Source organism: Cinclus cinclus, chromosome 1, assembly GCF_963662255.1.
Source record: "Cinclus cinclus chromosome 1, bCinCin1.1, whole genome shotgun sequence".
NCBI lineage: Eukaryota > Metazoa > Chordata > Aves > Passeriformes > Cinclidae > Cinclus > Cinclus cinclus.
Window position 1 is genome coordinate 80,727,885 of NC_085046.1, and position 22,788 is coordinate 80,750,672.

Consider the following 22,788-nt stretch of genomic DNA (forward strand, 5'->3'; position numbering starts at 1 on the left):
CAGTAGTAAGAAACGGCACAAAGGCTTTTTCTTAATAAATTTTAATATTAAGACCAGTTTGTCCAGATAAAAACAAAAAGTTACAAATACCACACTACTGCAAATTTTGCATGATGCACAGTAGTGCTTGCAATATTTGAGTGGCAAGACCATTTTGGAACTGCTTGTGAAAGGTATGTCAAAACCAGAATCTTGGCATAAATAAGAATGTATGTTACCAGTGAATTTATTATTGTGAAAATATATCTGTCCCACAATGTACACCACTGTAAATAATCATATGCAATATTTATGCACATCAAAAATATATGGGGTGAATATATACTCAGTTTAGCATTAAATCAGCAACAGTAAATGAAATAAATATTTTGGCCATTTTTCTATGATTTCATTTCACTGGAAATTTCCTAATAAATTACTCCAAAGGGTAGTACTTGTGGTTCAAAACCTTCAGGACAACAGTAATTCTGAAAAATAGTATGGATCTGAGAGTGACAGCCCAATCCTCCTGCCACTAGATTCAGATGCCTTTGGCTTGTGCTTGCTGCCTTAGAACATGAGTCCAGACACCAAAAGAATGAAGTACCACCACGACATCCTGGACCACATTAGCTCATATCATGTCAGATCAGAGATGCAACACCAATAAAAGGAGATGACACTTTAAAAGCACCTGCCAGATTCTCAAGTAATAATTATATACACACAGTAAAGTACAGAATACTGAAGGAGAGTGTACTGAATAGCAAATTAAATGTTCCATCAATTTTCTCATTACTGCAGCGGATATTCACATTTTCTGCATTGGTCCAGGAGATACTGCAATCTACGCATGTGATTTGAGGCTACTTAAAGCTTTGTGATACTGTTATGTATTTTCTTTATCTACATAACCCCCACCCCCACACATTACTGCAAAAGAACTCTATCTACATATAGAAATAACACAGACTTCATTTGGTGGCTCTTGTTTGACTATGTTCTTGCAAAGAAACCTGATAACTTTTCTTTGCCTAATAGCATATGTATTTCCCTGCCCCTCAGGCCATAAATGGTACATGATAAATCACTTCCTCTGTATTATTACTGTAAAAATTCACAGTGACCAATTCTGAGAGATTTTTTTTTTTGGTTGGGTTGGTTTTTTCTAAAGTAATTGTGCAATATAAAATTCATACTACAATTTTCAACTTTGGTAACTTATAGAAAAAAAGATTTCAAGTTCTTTAACTAAGGATCAGGTCAGGACGTTGCTTACACTATGCTCTTTGTGCTGTGCAAGCACATCAGTTAAGGTTCATCCCTTTTCTTGAGATTCTGAAAAATTCTAATATAGATAAGAAATTGGCTACGGTTTAAGTTGTGACCCTATCTAATTTTTCTTGGTACCTTTAAATGCTTCCACCACCTAGCCTTAGTAAATTTTTACTTACTGTTTCAATTCATGAAATCCTGATCCCAAAGCCAACACCCACCTACCCCCTTCAACCAAACAGAAAAATTCAGCTGAGCCTCAACAAGTACATCTGAATTCTCAGAAGAGGAAGTATTTTCTTGATTTAACAGCAACTGTACAATATTACAAACTCTGACACATGAAAAACAATCAGGCAATAGAAAAATGTACAACAGCTTTGGTGTTATACAAAATAATAAAAAAGACTGGACAGTAAGATACATTGTTCATTATGTTCTCAACACAGCAACTTCATTGCTGACTATAAGACAGTTATTTTTGATATTCTCTATGTGGCCTTTCCACTCATGAAAAATCATACTGTATTACTACAATAAGAACTGTTATGAACACCATAAAGTAAGCTCCAAATTTTATAAAAACATCTCTCCTCTTCACACTATTGCTTTGTGGCACATTGTCAACAGAACAGCAGTCCAAAATAAAGTGACAACTAGATTTAATAAATTAATATACTTTTTAAAGATGTACAATGCACATTCTTTTTAATCCAAGGTTTTAGGGTGTCAGGACACTTCTATATACACATATACAGACCTCAGAGAGCATTTACAACATCAGAAAATGCAGATAAGAAACAGAGCCTTAACTGCTATCTGGATGCTACCAACAGAAGCCAAAACACTGCTGAGAGTATTATTGGGAGAGATATCCAAAGACAAGAAGAGTCTATGAAAAAAGGACATGTAAAGGCAAAGGGAAGGTCAAGATGTTTAATATGACCATCTATTCTTGTGAAGACTGAGGTGGAGTGGTTGATGTGCCTGGTTTACCAGACTTCCGTTCGTAATTCACAAGTCGTTGTCCAACAAGGTACCTGGGATCACAGTAAAAACAGGAATTAACACAAATTCCCTCTATCTCCTTTGCTGCCAAAGTAGTTTTTTCATTTCAGTAAGAAGCTATTCTATAAATTGTAAAGGAAAAACTTTAGCTGCTGCTTAATCTTTCTTAAAGGGAGAGAAAATATCCTGATGCTACTCAATGGAAAGCTTATGGAGTGCAAGATTCCTTTAGTGTGACACTGAAACAGAATTTAACTATCTCAGCAGCTGGACTGTTTTCATGTCTTTCACATTCTTCCTCTAGATCCATACTTTTTGTCAGCAAAATTCCTTTTTATGCTTCCTATATCTGCATGCTAGTTCTGTGCATGCAAGAGCCCTACACACCTATGAATTCCTCCCCAGAGATCTGTCATTTCCTTTAGGAACTTTTTCCACCACCACTCCTTTTCTTACGGTACCATAACCAACAACTATTGTGCATTCTTTGTACATTTCAGAATGTCACAAAAACTTGTATATGCTTTTAAAGTTTGCTACACAAAAGATTTAATTATGCATATTTCTAAAGCACAAATCTCTACTGGCTGGCATGACTCCCTCTGCTTACTTCCTGAAATGTGGTAATTAAGTCATATAAACTTCTTGTCTACAAGGATGTTACAGCATTTAATAAGCTATTTTAATACCAAACTAATTTTCACTTACAACTTTTCAGTTGCTTCTTAACATCTAAGATTCAAAGAAGTCTGTTTTAGGTTTGACTCCTTTTGTAGTTATTGTAAAGCAAAACTCTTATAGGACAACTTGGGATATGAATATAACTAACTCAGTCATTCCTTTTCAATACAAAAGAAGCCTAGGAAGATTAGTTGATAATCTTCTTAATAACCCATAAAAAAGTAATTAACACCAAAAATAATGTAATAACACAAAAAAAGGAAGGTTAAACTAAGTAAGATAACCAGAAAATAATAGGAAAATTATTATTTTTATCAGGCATCTGAGTTATAGAGTAATAATTACTGAAAACATCAGAAAACCACACAAAATTTGGTAAGGATAAACTAGCAAATCAACTGAACATTCTTCAATAGGTTAGTTGGACTAAGGAGGAGGAAGAGTAAGAAAAACAGTTACGCAGAAAAGGTTGAAGAAATGGTTTTATAAGCAGCAGCTTGAGACATGATTTTAACTTCCAGGTATGTTGCAATTCATGACATTCATTTGTCATTCAAGACTACAGATGAGATAAACAGCTTCATTTGTGGGAAAACACATTCATGTTAGACATGGGGGAGTGTCCTCCCTTTATAAAGACAGACTATTCCTTTGTTTATCTACCTGAATCACAGACAAAACATCTGCCAACAATAGTTTGTCTGTCTTAAAACTTCTTAAAAACTGTTTTAGTTCCAAGAATCTGTAACACCTGGATTCAACCTGAAGTAATCGTACATCTATAGATAGATATATAAGGGGGAAAAATGAAAAAAAACCACTGTATACTCACTTGTCATTTTTAATATGTTCATAAAGGCGCTTGAACTGGCGGACTTGGAAGGACAGAATTCCCATCAAAACCACCACCATAAGCAGAAAAGGATAAATCCGTCGCTGAACGAGGTTCTGCATTTCAGCAGTAACTCCTACAAAACAAGACACAACCCTTACATGTTCTAATATTGCTGAGCTAACTCATGTATTTCTGCTTCTCTACATGCTTCCATACTTTCTGTTATCCTGTAACTTCAGTAGAAGGGCTGTGAAATAAATTACACATACATTTACATGAAAGATGCAACATGACAGCTGCTGCTCTTTTTAATCTGAAGTGCTATGAGTGGAAAGTTTTCCATTAACAGAGTGAAAATCCACAGTAAAAAAAAAAGGGGTTTATTAGTTCTTTTTGCCTACTAACTTCTGTTTATCTGCTTACTCCTTGTATCAAAAAAGACAATGCAATAAAAATCAGCTTTCAAGTAAGACTGAAGCATAAAATGGGACTTGAACATGTTGTTAACATCAAAACTTAACTAGTAGAAGACATCTTGATGAAAAAGCTCGTCCACCCTGGTTCTAATCAAATAATTTACCTCAATTATGAGGAGATGGGAAAGTGTGAAAAAACCCTATATACTTAAAATTTACATTTTAATACTATTAAAACCTCAAAACAAACTCAGGATTTTCACCTGTTCTAAGCTTCATTTAGACTCTGACAAGTCAGAAAAAGATGGCCTCAGCTCAGTATAGCTCCTAGAGGGACTAAAATCATAGGCTGATTGTCCAAAGAATAAATTAATTAATCATTCATTTCCTAAACTAGCTAGATACCAAAAATGCACAGAGAAGAAGTCGGTGTCTGCCCCTCTTCTTGGGTAAGAGGAGGGGCAGACACTGATTTCTTCTCTGGTGATCAGTGACAGGACCCAAGGAGCAGCCTCAAGTTGTATTAGGGAAGGGTTTGGGCTGGATATTAGACAAAGGTTCTTCACCCAGAGGCACTGGCACAGGCTCCCCAGGCCTAACAGAGTTCAAGAGGCATTTGGACAATATTCCTGGAACATGGTGTGACTCTTGGAAGTCTTTAAACATTTACATTTGTCCACAGAAGAGGTGGGGTTTTTGTGGGCTGTTTTTTTGTTTTGTTGTTGGGTTGGGTTTTTTCTTTATAAACTAGAGCTACAAGCTTCATTTCCGCAAACATATTTACACTGTTGTAAACCATGAGATGACAAACAAGTGTTCTTAATGCATACATACCCAATAAAGGTACAACACCAGAAGCTATGATGTACGGCACACAAAGGGAAAGTAAGAGGACAGAGATTACAGGTGCTGCTAGTTTACGGATGATGAAGTGTAAGTCAATGTTACGAATTCCATTTGCATATACCTAAAATGGAACAAATTAGAACATATCCATCATGAAAGCCTTGCTGTGAAATTACAGTAATAATTACAAGATTTTTACACAATTCTCCTTATGAAAGGAAATGGGTGCTCCCATGGCCACAGTTGAAGAAGGAAAAACTCTCTGCCAATTTACATTGTGAGGGTTCCAGGAAATCATTTAATCAATGCACAAGAGACCAACTCAACCTGGAACAGAGTTGTGATTCAGTTGCAGGAATGCAAGACACCTTCTGAAAGATCATTTAAAAGAGCTGTGGAAAATGGTTTACGGGTGACCTGGGCTCACTTTGCACTGTTAACTTATTAGAAGAGGATCCTGTATATGCTAATAGAATAAATTATTAAATTTTGTAATGGGCAGAAAACAGGATCCTATTTTGTACTTGGTCAGGCATACCAGAGCCTCTGTATGCAGAGTCTGTGCCTGAAAAAAAGGCCTCCACAATTCTCCAGGTTATGTGGCTACTACCACAAGGTAACGTCAAAACATAACCAAATTAAACATGGGAAAAGACCAGTTTTGAACGGCTACCAGCTAAAGCTAAACAATAACCTCTGTCCCACAGCCTGGAAGGCTCAGAAGACTGTGTAAACAGCCCATGGAGAGCATTCAGAATGGAAGAGGGAGCCGTGGTATGCATTAAAACGTACTCCCAGATTAAGACTACATTCTCCAGTGTGACAGCTGAAGTGATTGATTAACTGGGACTATGTGCTAGACTTACTCATAAAAGGCACCTTGTGTACAGAGGCTGGGACACGCACCACAGGTGTCACATACAGTGCAGGGCTGAAAAATTACCTTCTGACAAACAACTGAGATACTTCATCAAGATGACAACCGTGGAATTCAATGGCTATAACCACGAAAAAAATAGTTCTGACAACAGGCCATGTGACTCTGAACTGCTCAGAGAAACTGTTCTGTGTTGCTTAATAATCAAAGGGGAACAGAAATGGTGTCTTTCATCTTTACTGATCTATGAATAGGCTGATCCCTACAGCTGCAGAGAAGGCAAAATTCTGTGTTCTTGAGTTGTGGATGTAAATACTCCAATATTTGGACAAGTATTTGGACACATGGACTTCATCTGAAGAAATAATCATGTTTTTTTCTCACTTTATCACAAACCTGATTAAAATGAATATATGTATACAAAGCAATTTCTTGAATTCAGATTTCTGAGATTTTGTTTTACTGTTAAGTGTACCTTAATGGATTAGGCTATACAGTTTAAAAGGTTTTTACAAGACTAGTTGAATTTTACTCAATTACTCCATTACTGCAGTAGTAACACCGTGTTCTGATTCACAATCAGAAACATAAAAAAATGTATTATACAGATATATACGGACAGTTTTCCCCTACCTGTTCAATAACAGTTTTCAGCCACCACTGGGGACCCATCAGTGTTATGGCAGCAATTATTTTGGCATGCAGAACTCCAAGAGCCCAGTCCTAATTTTGTAAAAATTTACAGTGTTAGTATTAGCATATATTTAAAAAGTCAGACAACCAAAAGCTTTAAGAGCAATGTATTAATATTACCTATAAGTGAAAATATAACTACTTTTCAATTTACATGGAACATTGTTCCAAAGAGATTACATCATCTGCAATTTCTTATGAAAAAGAAGAGGCTCTCAAGATTAACTGACATCTGTGAATTTAGCTCCCTGAGACCAGGAAAATCACTACTACTATTAAACCAAAGGCCAATACAAAATAAAAGCATTAGATTTAAAGCAACTGACTAACATTCTGGTACAACTAATTTACATAAAAGAAGTTAATTTCATTTCTTGATAAAAGAATAGAAAAAAGATACAAAGATGTTCACACACATCAGGAAACAAGTTATTTTTCTTCTTTTGAAGTTTAATTATTCCCAAAACCCTACCTGATGTAATAAAAACTTAAAGCAGGCAATGCTCTTCACAAAAAAAGTCATACTATTCAGAGGAAAATTTATGTTTCAACATAAACTATAATTATTATGGCATTGAATTAGGACACTATAACTACTGGCTTCTAGTAAACACATCCTAAGTCCATCCTTTCTGTATTACAGATATTTGTTAGAGATTTTCAATAAAAACCACTAAAAATAGAATGCAAAACATAGGCTGATAAAGTAGAATAAACAGCTAAGAACTGGTAAGACTTGCGACATCAGAGACTATTTAGCTTTATTAAACTGCTGGGGAAATACATTTTCTTTAAGTGATTATTTACAAAGACTACTTTTGTTAATGTCAATTGGAAAAAATTTAACAATTGTTACAAAAAGCACCAGTGTTGAAGTTGATTCATGTTTATTTATAGATGTAATCTTTGTATAACTCTTTTCTCTTTTGGGAAAAATGTAAATTAGTCTCACTTTTAATAGCTTCTTGTTGATTTAGAACAAGTCATAAATCTCACTTATGCTATATTTTGAAGAAGTTCTACTACATGAAAATAAAGTATTTCAGTGTACTTATTTTAAAACTTTTAAAGAACTAATATGCAATAGTAAAACATTTTTATAATCTCTAGCATTACAAATTCTTTCCAAATGAAAAGAATGGTTTCCTGTTTGGAAACCATGATCATCTACCACTGTAATTATATGATGCCCTGATTTTCTGGTCATCTACTCAGCTCAAAAATATACTTGGATTTTAAAAGAATGGAATCATTAAATCAGTAGCCAAATTCTGCTTTGTATTATGGCTTTCAAACATTAGGGTACTGAAAGTAAAGGAAAGCTTAGGGCAGATTAAAAGTCACCATCCCTGAACACTTTCTTGTTATTTAGTAATGGCATTCTAGATGTTTTGAGTTACGGTCCCCTCAGCTGGGTTTCTTTGAATTAGGACTTCTTTCATAATTCAGCCTAGGTGATGGAAGCATTCGTCATTCAATCCACTGGACCTACATTTTGTCTTCCAATTTGCAGGACAGAAATTTGTACTTGGTCTGTGCGACTTGACTGAAGAGTAATAAAACACAACTACCTCAAAATTTTGTATTAATGATTTGACAACTCAGCCCAAAATCATCATGATCCTAAATCATATAAAAATTACATTCATAATGTGCCTCATCACTGAATTAAAATCTTACAAGGAAAAAAAAAAAAAAAATCACCAGAACCTCCTGCTGCATAACTGTAAGCAGAAAGCCTCCTGAAACAATTGTACATCTGTGCATACATACGTAGAGATATACCAACTTCTTGCATAACTTTACAATTATGCTGCTGGAAAAGTAGCTGATCACTGAAATGCAACCTTTGATGTCATCTTATAACAGTTCAGCTTTTCATAGTTTAAATTCCTCAGCATATTCTTCTGGTTCAAATAATCCTCATATCCAGACTGGCTGCCTTTTTTTCTGCCACATACAAACATATTTCTGGAAAATGCTCTGAAATTCCAAATTCACATGAAAGAAGGTAGCCCATACTCCTTACATCAACAGCAGCTAAAGAATGGGAGCAACTGACCTGCCAAGGGTAGAAGAGAGGTGTTTGATCCAAAGGAACTCTCAAAGGTGCGACGATGACCAGTTCAAAGAGCAGACCGAGCAAAAGTGGAACCACACCAGCAAGCAGTATAGCCACTATCAATGTCTTCATTATCTAAACAACCCAAGGCATTTAATTAATATGCTTACCAGAGGATTCTTTGTTTAAACTCAAAAATGTAACTTGGACTACATAAACACACAGCCCTGGTGAAAAAACCCCAAAGCTACACAAACCTCTATTTCACACATATACACCCTTACAAATAATTTTTACTACATACATAGTTTAACAATGCAAGTTTTGTTCAAGATTGGGTCCTATTCCATAGGATTTCCAGAAAAAAACATGACTGTGCCTACTAGTATTCATATAGTTGTAAACCATAAAATCACATTGACTGTTATCAATAGGGAATACTACCCAATGGAACTTGAATATATTCCATATTGCTCATATGTTGGGAAATTTGGAAGAATTTTTCCACAACTGTCAATTTTTCTCTGGAGCAAAACAAACCTTAAAATTCAGTCATTATGGAATATTTGACTTTAAAATGGAGGACTCAGAACACTGTGCTTGAATCTTTATTTCTTCTGAAATTCTTTTAACTGCATCATACAAAACTAGCCTGACTTAATTAACATGATAAAGAGAAGGGGCAAAGAAGAGTAGAAATTATGTTTCAACTGAATTTTCTTGAAGAAGCTAAGATCTTATAGAAGCCAAAATAAAAATTATGGATGAGGCATTTGGGAAACATGGTACTACATGAAGAACAGGTACAGTGTAACAATTCAATAAGCACATTAAAATGTCTTTAACAAGATACCATTTATGCTATCGATGTTTAAAGGAACTAGCAAGAAATCTACTACGGAAATCCTCAATCAAAACCAAGACAAAAAGGTAGGGTATACATCTGTTTTCATGCTAAGAATCTCAGCTCCTCATAATTAATATTTTTGAGGAAAATATCTTATTTGAACAACTCAAGTTCAACAGCTGATGAAGATCCATCTGAATGTATGCATCAAGCTACTTTGTAGAGACATGGTCATCATCATCTATCGACTTTATTAGGTTCTTCCATTTGCTAATTTTATGTAACTGTACAAATAAATAGTTAAGCTTCCAGGTTTATGTGAAAATGTAAACATCTCTGAGAACACATAACACATGGGATAATAATGCAATATATTCACTTTTAAAGGAAAACAGAAAAATACACACATATATATATTTAAACATATATACACACAGAAGCATATTTACACTGACTGCCTTCCTAAAATAGTTAGCCTATGCAATGGGAATGTAAGCTGCAAAAGCTTCAAAATGGTCTGGTAAGCAAAAAGTAGTATACATGGCAGAGTAAAGCCTGCAAGCAAAAAAATAAAACAAGTTCCATTAGCTAATTTTTTTCAAATTCAGTAGAACAACTTCCCAAGGCTCACCATGAGAGACCATTCTTTGACCTTCTGGAAAATGACTCTACGACCCTGTGGCATCCAGGCAACCAGCACTGTCACTGCTCGGATAGTCAGCCAACAGACATAAAGACCACAGGCAGCTGTGTACAGTTCATGGATTTTGGCAGTCCCCGTCCAAAATGACATTAACCACCGGCCGGCAAACACTGAAAACACAAGCACTGTTAAATACAGTAATGCTTCTGGATGTATTAGGGAAGGATGCCTATTAAAAAAGTACTTATCAAATTTATCTGAAAGATCCCTGCATAAATATTACTCATCATAAAACAGTTACTTTGGTACTACACCCATAATGCATAAATGTGTGAAGCACTATGCAAACAGCTTCAGAAATGATGCCAAATAAACACACAGAAATCCTTTTCCACCTAAATTTTCATTATGACAGCAATGTGACCTGAGCTACAGCAAAACAAAGCACTGAACTGTTCAGAGCCTAAACACTGATCTTCAGAACTGCAACAGTGATCAAGCATTAGTGCGTAAGCTGGAACTTACATTATATGAGTATGTTTGGGTTGTTTCACTGCCTCATGTAATTTTTTAAGACTCACTGATGGAGCTTCTGAAGCTCCCTGACAAAAATGGCAGACTGATTTGCTCCAGTTCTTTTCTTAATAGTGTTTTCATTTACCTAGTGTTACAGTGGAATTATTTTAATGTCCTACTAAAACTATCACAGAATTTATAGCTTTGATCTCAACACATCATTGACTTTAGGATCATTAATAGAAGAAGGTATAAAATACATGGCACTACAGCAGACAGGTTATGAAATTTATGCTGGTTGGCATAATTTATTAAAAATATTTTAAAAAATACCAAGTGTTTTTGATGTACCTATTCAGAGATTTTGAAGCGGCATACATGCCCCTTCACAAAATCTCCCAATGACATGTCAAGATTACAGATTCATAGAATATTTCAAGTTGGAAGGAATCCTTAAAGATGATGTCCAACTCCCTGCTCCTCACAGTACTCAATAATGACACCATCAGAATATTTAATTAAAGAAAATACTGTAGAAGACCTGGAAACAATTACATATTTTCCTTCTCAAAACAGTAAAATATATGCAAAAGTTTCAATTCTCTTTTTCACTCAATACTACTGAGATTATCTCAACACCTGAAGCCCTGTCTTCAGAGGATTATTATTCTACAGCAAAAAGGGAATGGCAATCTCTGTCATTTAGATTTTTAGATTATTACAATTTGACGACAAATGATTAAAAATGAGATTGTTTCCATGTTTTTACCTTTTGATTTCAAACAATGATTTTGAAACATCTGCCATGGTTGGCCATGGCAGCATACTAAGCTGTTTTTAATGGCAGTTTTTAATGACAGTTTACCATAATAGACTCACCTGGTAAGGTAAGGCAGATAAGACTAGCAATCAGTAATGTTATGCACATGAAAACAATCAAAAGAAATATCTGAAAAAGGGAGGGGAAAAAAGGAAGTTCATAAGAAAGTTATTTAATCAAACCCCAAGAAACCCCAGTAAAAAAATACATCATCCTAGAAAGGCAGCTAAACTAGGATGTTCAAATACTGATGTTTCACTGTATAAATAAAACAGCAAAAAGAAGCCTAACCACAGTACATGCAGAACACCTGCAGTGTCGTGTATTTCTAAGACTTTCCATCAACTGTTCCAACAGTCAAAAATAACACTTGAATCCAGAATGACTGAAGTTCTTTGTTATGTCACATAAAAAAAAAATCATCTCTCAATTTCTACACTGAGCAGCATGACTCAAATAATCCTGAAAGGTTTGTAGCTCTGTATGCCATATGAGAAAGACAGTGGTTTCACAAAGAAAACCTTGCTCCCAAAGTTCTTTCAGATGCGCTCAGATTTCTGTGACCAGAAGCTAACAGTGAAGCTGGTTGCTTCTCAGTCAGGTTTTCATCTTACCAGAGAATTACCATGTACTTAACTTCTTTAAATATTTCTCAAGTACCAGGTGCTATGAAGTTCTGCTTAATTAATCAAAGCCACACAACAAGCAAGCTGGCTATGGGAAAGCTAACACCTTATCCCAACAGACTACCAAGAGAAAGTTCAATCTGGAACACACACTTTCATTGATGAGACATTTGGGTATAAAGGAAGGAACCTTCAGAAGCAATACCACAGTGACCTAACATTAGCTATTATTTCCATTCTTCAACTATACCTGAAACCACAGTAAGTGAGCTGTAGTGAAGTTCATATTTAACTCAGAGTTCTGCTAGCAAGAAAACAGTTATCTAGTTTAAGCTGTATATTATTCCAGAAATGTAAGAATTTGCCAAAAAAATTTCCTTAGTAATTTTAGGGATTTAGAACTTTCCAGTATTATATGATACCTTTCTATGTTTAATACAGATGCAGAAGCATCAAAAGTTGCTTTATTTATTTTCTTTAAAAAGCCAAATGGTTTAAAATACACTTAGCTACAAGACCAAAGTACACCCCCTTGAAAGCCATGCCTTGTTAGAGGCACACCTAAACTACCTGTTTGAGAGGGGCTTATTGTCTTCCTCTGCATTACGTACTGTGAAGAAATTAAGATACCAACTGACACATATTATGGGTTCTATAAATAAAATTCTAATTGAAGGTCTTGAAGTTACAGGCTGAAAAGAGCCTTACATGAGCATAACTGCAACACTGCGCTTTAGAAAGCTGCACACCATATAAAACAGGTCCCACCACATGACTTCTGATAATGCCCAAATCTGTCTTAGAAAAAACCCTCACTTTTCTCAAATGCCTTTTACTTTTTTCTTGATGTTTTAGGCATACATACCCTGAGTGGGAATTTTAAAGGCCTACGATAAGGCTGGAAACCCACAGGTCCTCCTTGTTGAAGTATGGCTTGATGGGCTGCATGGAGACCTTCTCCCACAACTGGAATGGCATTATTATTGCGAGCATGCTGGTTGTTAGGTTGCTGATTCGCATTGTTTTCATTCTCTTCCTGATCACCAAGCAGGTAAGAATGAAGATCCCTGTAACAATCAAAATTTCCATTTTGTTCTGTTTGATATGAATGAGAAACAGAAATATAGGCCTAGGCAGAATCCATACGGGTTACACAAAACTCATACAGGAATACTGGCAGAATCTTGATAAAGTAAAATAAGCCTTTTTTTGGTAACGTACTCAGTGTCAGCATAAACACAATTTAAAAAAAAGTGCTGGTGTGGATGCAGTTGGAATACAATCACAAGGAAAGACCACTTATCTGTTTGACTGCTTTAGAAACACAACCTGGTATTAAAGGTGTTGGTGTCATGCGTGTGAAAGGAAAATTGCATGGGTATTTCAGTTCATGTAAGCACACAGCTCAGTGACAGTAACATAAAAGCTGTCAGTAGAGCTCTATAGGAAACAAGGGCCTTCAAACCTTAATGTACAAGGATGGTGCTCATTGCTATGGACGTGCTGTCAGAAGTACAGAAGCAGGCAGAGTTTTTCAAGAAGATTCTAAATTGCTCACAACTTTTTATGAATATCAATCCAAGAAAAAAAAAAATCAATCTACTATAAAATTATTATGCTGATGCTTTTCATACATACTTTTAGCAAAATTTGAGTCTGATTAAAAATGAACACTCAGAACTTAATTTTCCTCAGCGTTTGCAGAGGAAGATTTGTGCAGATATTATATTAGCAATGAAATTTAGCCAACAGTTTGCTTTTTGAGAACAGGGCAGAAGATTTTCATCTGTGCTAAACTAAAACTGCTCAAGAGGTAATTTGCAATTGTCCTGAAACAGCTGCAACAGTGGACTAAGAAAAGCCATTTCTATAATAATCTTCAAAATTCTCTTGTTTACACTATACTTAAACACAATCAAAACTCGGAAAATAATTATAAACTTCTTCAAAAATGCAAACTAAGAAGAGAGGGTGAGGAGAGTTCCCTTATGAGAAAATAAAATAAATACTTTGGATTACAATGAAGTCTTTCATTCATTCACTCAGTTTCTCAGACATAACTTGGCAAAGAAGAATTCTTGATCCTAAGATTGCAACATGGTGGGAGAATGCTAGTATACTTTGAAGTTAAACTGAAAACTGTACAGAAACAAAATCAGCCTTACTTTTTTTTTTTTTACTAATTTGGCAAACAACAGATGAACTAAAAAACAATTCTGAGTGCTAGTACTCTGCCTGGCAATACAATAATTTATTTGACAAAGATACGGTTTTATCCTTCTCTGAAGTCTGAACTAACTTTAAAACCCCCAATTTAAAATTGCTTACTTCTTCAGCTCAATGTTCTAAATATTTTTTGCTTTCCCCCCCACTTATACTAAGAAATACAAGAAGTGCACATTAATTTTATTTACATGACTCATGGAAGCAGACTGCTGACTTTGTTCTTTATTTTCATATTATAGGGAATTAGGAAGATGTTAATAATACTTTTACAGATTTCTTTCACTAAAGAATGCTGTAATAGTGTACCAAAAGAATTACTTGTCAAAGGCTAGCCCAGAAGAACGTACATCTACTGCTTAGAAGAAAGCAATCACTTACAGAAGTTTGTCATCACGTATTTACCTGTAGAAGAGCTGCTAAATCTGCTTGTTGGGAAAATTTTCTGGAAAGCTGCCTTCATGTTTAAAGGCCAAACTGGGCACAGGGGTTGTAGCCAATTTTAGATTTCTCTACTTACAGCAAGTATCCAGCAGTAACAGTCCATGCTCGTACAAGACCTTTCAACCACTGTCTTGTATGTCCTTGCTCTAGCAAAGCTGGAAGCACCACCTGAAGCAAAAGCAGCTCTAGGGAAAGTTCACTCACTGGAGCATCACTGGAAACAATGGGAAGAGCAGGAAAACAAGCATAAGGAACATTTTAATAGAAATATTTTACACTGAATCCTATTAATGCCACTACAATACAAAAATACATTCAATGCCAAAATAGAAAATTCTTAGTTTTTTGCTGAGGTTTTTCCCTATATATGAGCAGAGATTAGGCACTTGGGCACATAAGCAACTTAAGAAAAAACATTGAGAAAGATTATATGTAAGAATACAGTTTGCTTCTCTATTTGCATTGTTACTGTTTGAACTATTATTCAGAAATAGAAAAAAAATGCTATCATTACAAAAATGCAGTTACAGATACTCTTTTACTCCTGAGGCAATGACAATCAGGAATGAGTGTGTTAAAAAAGCAAACATGAAATGAACTTCACTGTCAAAAAGTGAAAGCATTTGTTTTGAAATGTTTTGAAAGCATTAAGCCCAGACTAGTTATCTTTACAGAAGGAATTCAAAATGCATCTTTTTTCAAGTAGCTTTTAATTTGTCACATTGTATGATGTAGCCACATCCTTTCACCCTTTACTTCGCTTAGAACCATGAAGATTAGATTAACTGAAAACAAAATAACGTAACAGAAAGTGTCAGTTAAATGCTCAGGGAGTGCAAATACACTTTTCCCAGTTATAGCAACACAGAAAAACCCCCATTTTTAAAAAAATAAATGCTCACCTGTAGAGCATAACATTATATGGAAGAAAATTAGGCAGGAGATACTTAATAATGCGTATAGGAAGCCAGAGCATGAGCAGTACAATTGATCCAAAAACAATCTGCAATAACAAAGTAAACAAGTCAGTCCAAATAGTAGAAACAACCAAACCTAGTTTCCCACCCATCTCTGACATGTTCCCTGGGTGTGGTGGGCTAGCCCTGGCTTGCAGCTGAATACCCAGCCAGCTTCACGCTCATTCCCCTCTCCAGCTGAAGAGGAAGGCAAAACAGAAGGCAAGACTGAGATAATGGCAATTTAATAGAGAAAACACCAAGCATGAAGTCAAAACAGCAAGAAAAATTCAGTCTCTGCTTCCCATCAGCAGACAATCAGCAGTTTCCTGGTGAGTCAGGAAGACAAACACCATAACCGTGAACATTCCCCCCCAAACTCCTTTCTCATGGTTTTTACTGCTGAGCATGATGTCATATCCCTTTGGTCAGTTCGGGTCAGCTGTTCCAGGGATACCCTCCTCTCAACCTGCAGCTTATTCACTGGAGGTGAGGTTGCAGGGCAGAGCAGCAAAGAAAACGCCAGGATGCTGAGCAAGCACTGTCCAGCCATAGCCAACAGGCCTGCGTTGGCAACACTGTTTCAGCTGCCAATTCAAGGTGCAAAAGGACATTTGCCATGATGAAGAAAATCAATTCCATCCCAGACAGACCGGTAGACTATGATGCCCTTGCCAAATAGGACTGCAGCTGAATAAGCACCAGAATAACCCTGCTGACAGCTAGAGCAATGTCAGAGAGCTGTTTTGTCTTCCCCCTTCCCCAACACCAGGGTTACTTATTTTACATTCCTCTCTTTTCTAAGTGGCTGACTTTTTAAGCAGCTTGCTGAAGCATCAAAAGACCTTTCAGTTCCTGTTTCCTCACATTTCAAATTGACTGAAAGACCAAGTAGGGGACAAAGTGCCTAAAGACAATACACTTTTGTGAATCCTGTTTCCTTAAGGAACCAGATAAAAAATTAAGTACATGTTAAACATATTCTTACATTCCATACAAATGCACCACTGTAGACTAAAAATGTGAAAAAAAAATTGTGTTTAACTATGTCAAAAAAGAAAAACTGAATCCCATTCTTCCTGAAAATTAATAGTTTATGTCATACACAGGACATTTCTTTAAAATACATAGAAATAAAGAGCTTGAAAGGTGGGATTTATTCTTTGAAATGGTAAATGCTTACCATTCTGGATCCAATATTCCAGCATGAGGCCAGTGAAAATTCTGAATTAATTAGCTGAGCAAATCAAAAGATGAAGTTCAAGTAACATCAAGTTCACTACCCATTCCAACACAGTGTGACAACACAAGTGAGACCATGAGCAACCAGCAGATCTTTGCTTGTATTTGAAATATTAGTGATGTACCACGAAATTGCAGGCAGCTGAAGAATTACAATTATCTAAGGATAGAATGTTCAGAAAAGTGGAAAGGTCAACTCCACTCAGATACTGAAGGGCTCTCTAACAGAACCAGGACCTCTCTGAGCTTTCACTTCTCAAAGCACCTCATGTGTAACAAAACAGTACATCAAAGAATGTTTCTGGTGTGTCAGTTTACACAGATTATGTGACATTTTTGTCAAAGACAGTCTGCGACCCTTCCTTGACTGCATGGTAAGCAAGCCTCAGGCAAACAAGTAAAGGGATAAAACTCTCATTGTTTCCAGTATCCTACAATGATAACCTGGAAACAGACACCACTGGCTAGAGTGGCAGAATCCAATCCAATAAAAAAATTAGCTTGAAAGTTACTCTCCCCTGCTGCACTATTTTGGCTGAACACGACACACAATGTTTACTGCAGTAACTAAGGGCATCATGAAAGTTATGTGGTTTACAATATCCATAACAATAAACACTTGTTTTCTGAATACACAAACATTTTTCTGTGACTTGGCACAAGACACCTGGTTTAGAAGAGACTTCTAAAGTCCAACTAACTCTCCCCAAACCCCTGCTCTGAGCAGACCCACATCAGGCTGCTCAGAAACTTATCCAGTTGAGTTTTGAGTACCAAAAGATGAAGATTCTGTTGGCAACCTCTTCCAGTACCAGTTCACTCTCATGGTGGAAATGTTTTTCCTTAAATACAGACAGCACTGTGTATGGAAGCCAGCATATAAAGCTTTCTTTCCAAATAAAGTTATCATCTTCTGCATAAGTCCTTACCACTGATAAGATAAACCTCCTGAGATGTCTATAGATGGGCAAGTGAATCATTTCCTGCACAGGATTGAAGTCTGGATCATTCAAATTCCTGAGAAACCATAAGACACCAGGTCTCAATACCTGAAGTAGGAAACAGAAAACAATATAAGAGGAGAATATAATACATGTGGTTTCTTTTTTTCCATTTTGATCAAGACTGCTGAAGAAAATAAGTTTTATTGTAATAGGGATATTAGGTGAACAAGATTCACCAAAATCACACAGAAATAGAATAAAGAAAGCATTATGACAGAGAGGTAGAGATCAAATAACCAAGTACAAGCTTAATTTTCAAGTACTAATTGATCTTAAACAACTAAAACACATTTTGATTAATTTCAAGGCAACACTCAGATTTAACAGCTATTTGAAAACCAAAAACCTCTAAGTAAAATATACTCAACATCATGATTTTTCCACTGCAGTTAGTGCCAGCATGGCCCTTTTTACATAAAAGTGAATCCAATACATACACAAAAAATGGTAGCAGCAATACCCATATGTGAAAGATTTAACAGTTCTGGATGTAAGCCTCTAACTGTGTTGCCTACCAATCTTGTTCTTATGGACTCACCTCTCTTAGCAAAAGGATGAAGGATGCAAAATAGAACACATAGACCATTCCAACCAACCAGTGCAGAAACATTGTGGTGCCTGGGGCAGACTGAAAGCTCAATTCTCTGTCTTTCAGAGTGGCATCAAACATCTCCTAGAAGGAGGCAAGTAGTAAACAAATATGAATAAAGTTTGGCAAACATCCACAACTACTCATTTTGTTTACCCTAGTTCATACATACTAATAAGCATAATTTTTAAATGTTCGCTTTAACATAAATACACCAGAGAAGAAAAGAGGTTACTTACGATAAAAACAACAAATAAAGATCAATTTCTGATCAATTTATTTCTTCTGACAGAAATAAGAAATACATCAACTCAATCACTAACATGATCTATGTAAGTTAGAAATGAATTCAAGCAAAGTGACACTATGACAGAAGCAAATAATTCCTAAGTAAAGTTCTACTTCTACTAAGGCTGGAAAAAACCAGTTTTGTCCATTCCAAATTCATCACTCAATATTTTTCAGGACAGAAAAACTGTCCTCAATTCCAAGCAAATGCAACAAGGATCTTTTCCAAAACAGAAAGAGACCGGGCAACTTAAAGTCATTACCATTTCACATAAGATGGCTACATAAAGAGGTTTATTCAGCACACAAGTTTCCCTCTAAGTAAGATCATTATCACAATGGTCTTGTAACTGCACTAAGAAGGATTATAATCTTGCTGTTTTAGTAACAGCATGTTCATGTGTATTTAGTAACATTAAAACCCCCAAAATTAGCATTAGGCAACTGCTAAAAAAACCATTCCCTCTGGAAATGCTGTTTATGAAAACAGAAGAGTGCAGTCAAACTCAGATTAACAACTCTCTTCTCATCAGAGCTTTTCCTTTATGCTTCAAATATAAACACTGTTTCAAAAGACTTAATCACATTTCTTTCTGTTCTTACCAAGGAGCATATATCCAACCACCAGCCACAAATGAGAGGAAACACACCAATTTCAACCACGACTAACAAGGAAACCTTTAGGAAAAGAGAGAAAAGAACACCTCACTAGTTTAATAAAAATTGCTAAGAAAATGATAATGTCAGTTTAAATCGAGAGGGTTTTATTTCCCTGCACAAAAAATTAGCATTACCTTGACAACAATATAGCAAACTCCTAATAAACGACGTGATCGCTGGAACTTAACAAGCGCTGCCAAACCCTGAGTAACTTTGTCAAGAAAATAACACTGGAAAACACTTTGTGACAGCCTAATTAATATCAACCACTGTATTATGTTGCTTTTAGCAAGAGGAAATTTTATAAAAGAAAAAAATGAAAGAGTAAGTATGTGTTTCATCAGGGTTCTATTTTCAAAATTGGCTGTGACTCCAGAAGTCACAATCTGCTGTGCCAGCTAACATCCCCAAACATGCACCTAAAGTAAAAAAAAATATTAATAATATGACCCTTCTTAAATAAGCAACCAGAAGTTTTCTCAAGAAATAAACAGTTGTTTCTGAAAACATCTGCCACAAATAAGTAACTTTAAAATCTGAAGAACTACTTTAAATACTAGCTTTCCCTTCCCTGCTGTCTAAATCAAAGTCTCACCTTTTCCAAGAAAAGCTGGATGCATATTGCACTTCGGGAGTTTGTTTTGGGTTTTTGTTTTTTGGAAGGCAAACCCTACAAGCTAATCTACTAATGGTTTACACTTGCACTGCACATCGGTATACTGATGTAAGAAAGTTGATGTTAACTCTGTGTACTTTTGAACAGAAAACTGCTAACAAATGTCTATTCTTTCAAATTGAAGCTGATGTAAAAAAACATGCAGCTGGAAAGCAGCCTTCTTATTTGTGACCAAATAAATCCTTCCAGCTTCCAGGAATTCATTTTCTACAGCTAAGAGAAAGTAGTTTGCTCTTAAAAAGTAACAATGAGAAAGAAATTCTTGCAGCAAACTCTCAGTAGTTCAGAGACGCAACAAAGAAACAAAAATAATTCATATTAAAAAAATCTGGCAGGATCAAAAATATCTGAATAAATTTCCCATCATACCTCCCATATTTTCATAATCCCCCTTTCATAATCTCTCTGCTGCAACTACAGTTCACAACAGAAGCATAAGAATAGTGAGGAAAAAATGATTCTATGCTCTTCTCCTCAGACAGACCTTCAAGCAAGCATAAAAGCCTTTGTGTTGTTAAGTATCTGCAAGTATTTGAAAGCAGGAAGTCACACTGACAACTTCTAAATGCCTAAGAGAAGAGGAGAGACTTCTTCTAATTTCAGCAAAAGTGCAGAGAAAAATGGTGAGTTACGTGCACCTGCATCATGTCTGCACCTCCTCAAAGCATAGCCAGAAAAATTATTTACATGTAACTACTGACAAAAGGATACATGACAAACAATTAAAGTCACTGCTAGAAGAACATATCCCACTATAGTTGTAATCAGGCCTTCAAAGTGAGATGCTTGGACCTGGAGCATAGAGGAAAAAAGGGTAAAGTTTATCAGTCCCTTAGAAGATTACATCTCCTTTTTTATGTAATTAAGATAAATTCCAAATTTCAACTCTTCAAGAAGAATGCCAAGTTTCCCTAGTTTTTACATATTTTAATAATCTGCTACTATTTTTCTACTTCCATCAATAATAGATAATGTTTACATTTACATTACAACTACTTTCTTCAAACTCAAAACAACTGCAATATATGAAAGAAAAAGCATCACCTTATACTTCTTCATTCATCATCTAGTTTCCCCTACTTATTATCATCCACTATGAAAATTAGTACACAAGTTAAAAATGTACACAAGGAATAAGAGGCTGTTAAAAAAAAAAACTCTGAAGACATACACAGTTTTTACAAACAGTAAGAAACCTCACTTGAGATGTAAATAATGGAGGGAGTGGAAAAGAGTGGTACAACATTTTTAATCAGATTCAAAAGAGTTGAAGGACTAGTAAGAAGACATACTCCAAGTTACCTTTGCAACCACAAATAGAAGTGGAAAGATGCAACAAAAATATTGTGATTGAATAAACAGTGGTAGTTTATTTCTTCATTTTGAAATTTTAAAACAGTACTCACATACTCCTCAAAGCCCAGGCCAACAATGGAGAAATGACCAATGTGGTATGGACAAAATGCTGTATAATGTAAGCAGAAAGGAGAAAAAAAGGCCATGAAAACTGCTAAATGGAACCTTATTTGCAGGATGAATACTGTAACATGGTATTATTCTACTTCTCATAAATTTTATGAAAAAAGTACGAAGATTAATTTCTGTGCAAATATTTGCAAGTGTTAGAGTTCTATAATTTTACTAACATTGAAAATCAGGTGAGAATTTGTACTTAAGGACTAAAACTACACAGAATAAGAGGATAGTATTTTTCTTCTTACTTCATCTTGCAGTGTGTAAATTAATTCCCTCTCTCAGTGTTATGTACTAGGCTGGTATACGTCTAAGACTGCTGTAGGAACCCATGCTGTACATTCATTCTTTCCCTAAAAAGACTAAAAGACTTCAGTAGCCATTTTACAGCCTGGTGAGATGGGAGTTGTTTAACAAGGCTTCAGTTTCTAATGCTTTAATTCTTAAGAATACTTAAAATATTGTGAAAAATGCAAGCCCTGAAGAAATTTGCAAAGGGAAGAGGAGAGGCAGAAAGATGACACCCAGTGAAGGGATGAGAAGTAACTGAAAAGTCTTTTACTTCAAATTAATGTACTGAAAACTGTTCATCATTCCTGAGAACTCACTCCTGACAATTCTGAGGTTTCAGGGGAAATGCATTAGAAAATACAGCACTTCCCCATTTTTAGAAACCTGCAGATCTGCTAGAAAATAATTTTTTTTTAGTTATTTTATCTCACTCTGTTGTCTTCTAACCATGTTACAAAGGACTACAGAATTCAACATCAATTTTTTATAGGAGTGGAGGGCATCAGTATAAAGTGAAGGGGCTGCAGAAATGACAAGCTTTTATTTTCACCAATACTGTCTTCACTACATCATGGTAGTCCACTCTGGGAATTACTACAGACTAAGCATTCCCTCAAATGAACAGTGTGATGATTTTCTCTCTCCACTTCTATATGACCAACATATAAAAATATCCCAATTTCAAAACCCAAGCAGCAAACAAACCAACCAACAAAAAAACTACAGGAAAAGATGTAGCAGGACTCCTATTACCGTAATCAGTTGTAAGAAAAATTTCAATTTTTGTCTCTTTCAGGAAAATTAGCAGTTAGTGGGAA

At 35.6% G+C, this 22,788-nt stretch overlaps 1 protein-coding gene across 11 annotated transcripts in view; it reads right to left on the minus strand.

The window, feature by feature from the left end:
• Nucleotides 1-1,899: 1,899 nt before the first annotated feature.
• The window catches only part of MARCHF6 (membrane associated ring-CH-type finger 6), a 43,375-nt gene continuing 22,486 nt past the window's right edge, over nucleotides 1,900-22,788 (minus strand). For 7 of the 11 annotated variants that reach the window (XM_062504193.1, XM_062504104.1, XM_062504355.1 and 4 more), the window contains 16 exons: nucleotides 21,613-21,671; nucleotides 20,918-20,998; nucleotides 19,665-19,733; nucleotides 19,474-19,548; nucleotides 18,532-18,666; nucleotides 17,919-18,038; nucleotides 15,694-15,794; nucleotides 14,868-15,005; nucleotides 12,990-13,191; nucleotides 11,558-11,627; nucleotides 10,151-10,347; nucleotides 8,673-8,807; nucleotides 6,551-6,640; nucleotides 5,029-5,161; nucleotides 3,776-3,911; nucleotides 1,900-2,294 (listed from right to left, as the gene is read on the minus strand). In XM_062504193.1, the coding sequence (XP_062360177.1) occupies nucleotides 2,204-2,294; nucleotides 3,776-3,911; nucleotides 5,029-5,161; nucleotides 6,551-6,640; nucleotides 8,673-8,807; nucleotides 10,151-10,347; nucleotides 11,558-11,627; nucleotides 12,990-13,191; nucleotides 14,868-15,005; nucleotides 15,694-15,794; nucleotides 17,919-18,038; nucleotides 18,532-18,666; nucleotides 19,474-19,548; nucleotides 19,665-19,733; nucleotides 20,918-20,998; nucleotides 21,613-21,671 (1,832 nt within the window). In that variant the 3' untranslated portion in view covers nucleotides 1,900-2,203. The remainder of the gene's footprint in view (nucleotides 2,295-3,775; nucleotides 3,912-5,028; nucleotides 5,162-6,550; nucleotides 6,641-8,672; nucleotides 8,808-10,150; nucleotides 10,348-11,557; nucleotides 11,628-12,989; nucleotides 13,192-14,867; nucleotides 15,006-15,693; nucleotides 15,795-17,918; nucleotides 18,039-18,531; nucleotides 18,667-19,473; nucleotides 19,549-19,664; nucleotides 19,734-20,917; nucleotides 20,999-21,612; nucleotides 21,672-22,788) is intronic. The other 4 variants (XM_062504596.1, XM_062504519.1, XM_062504437.1 and 1 more) reach the window with 1 other exon arrangement.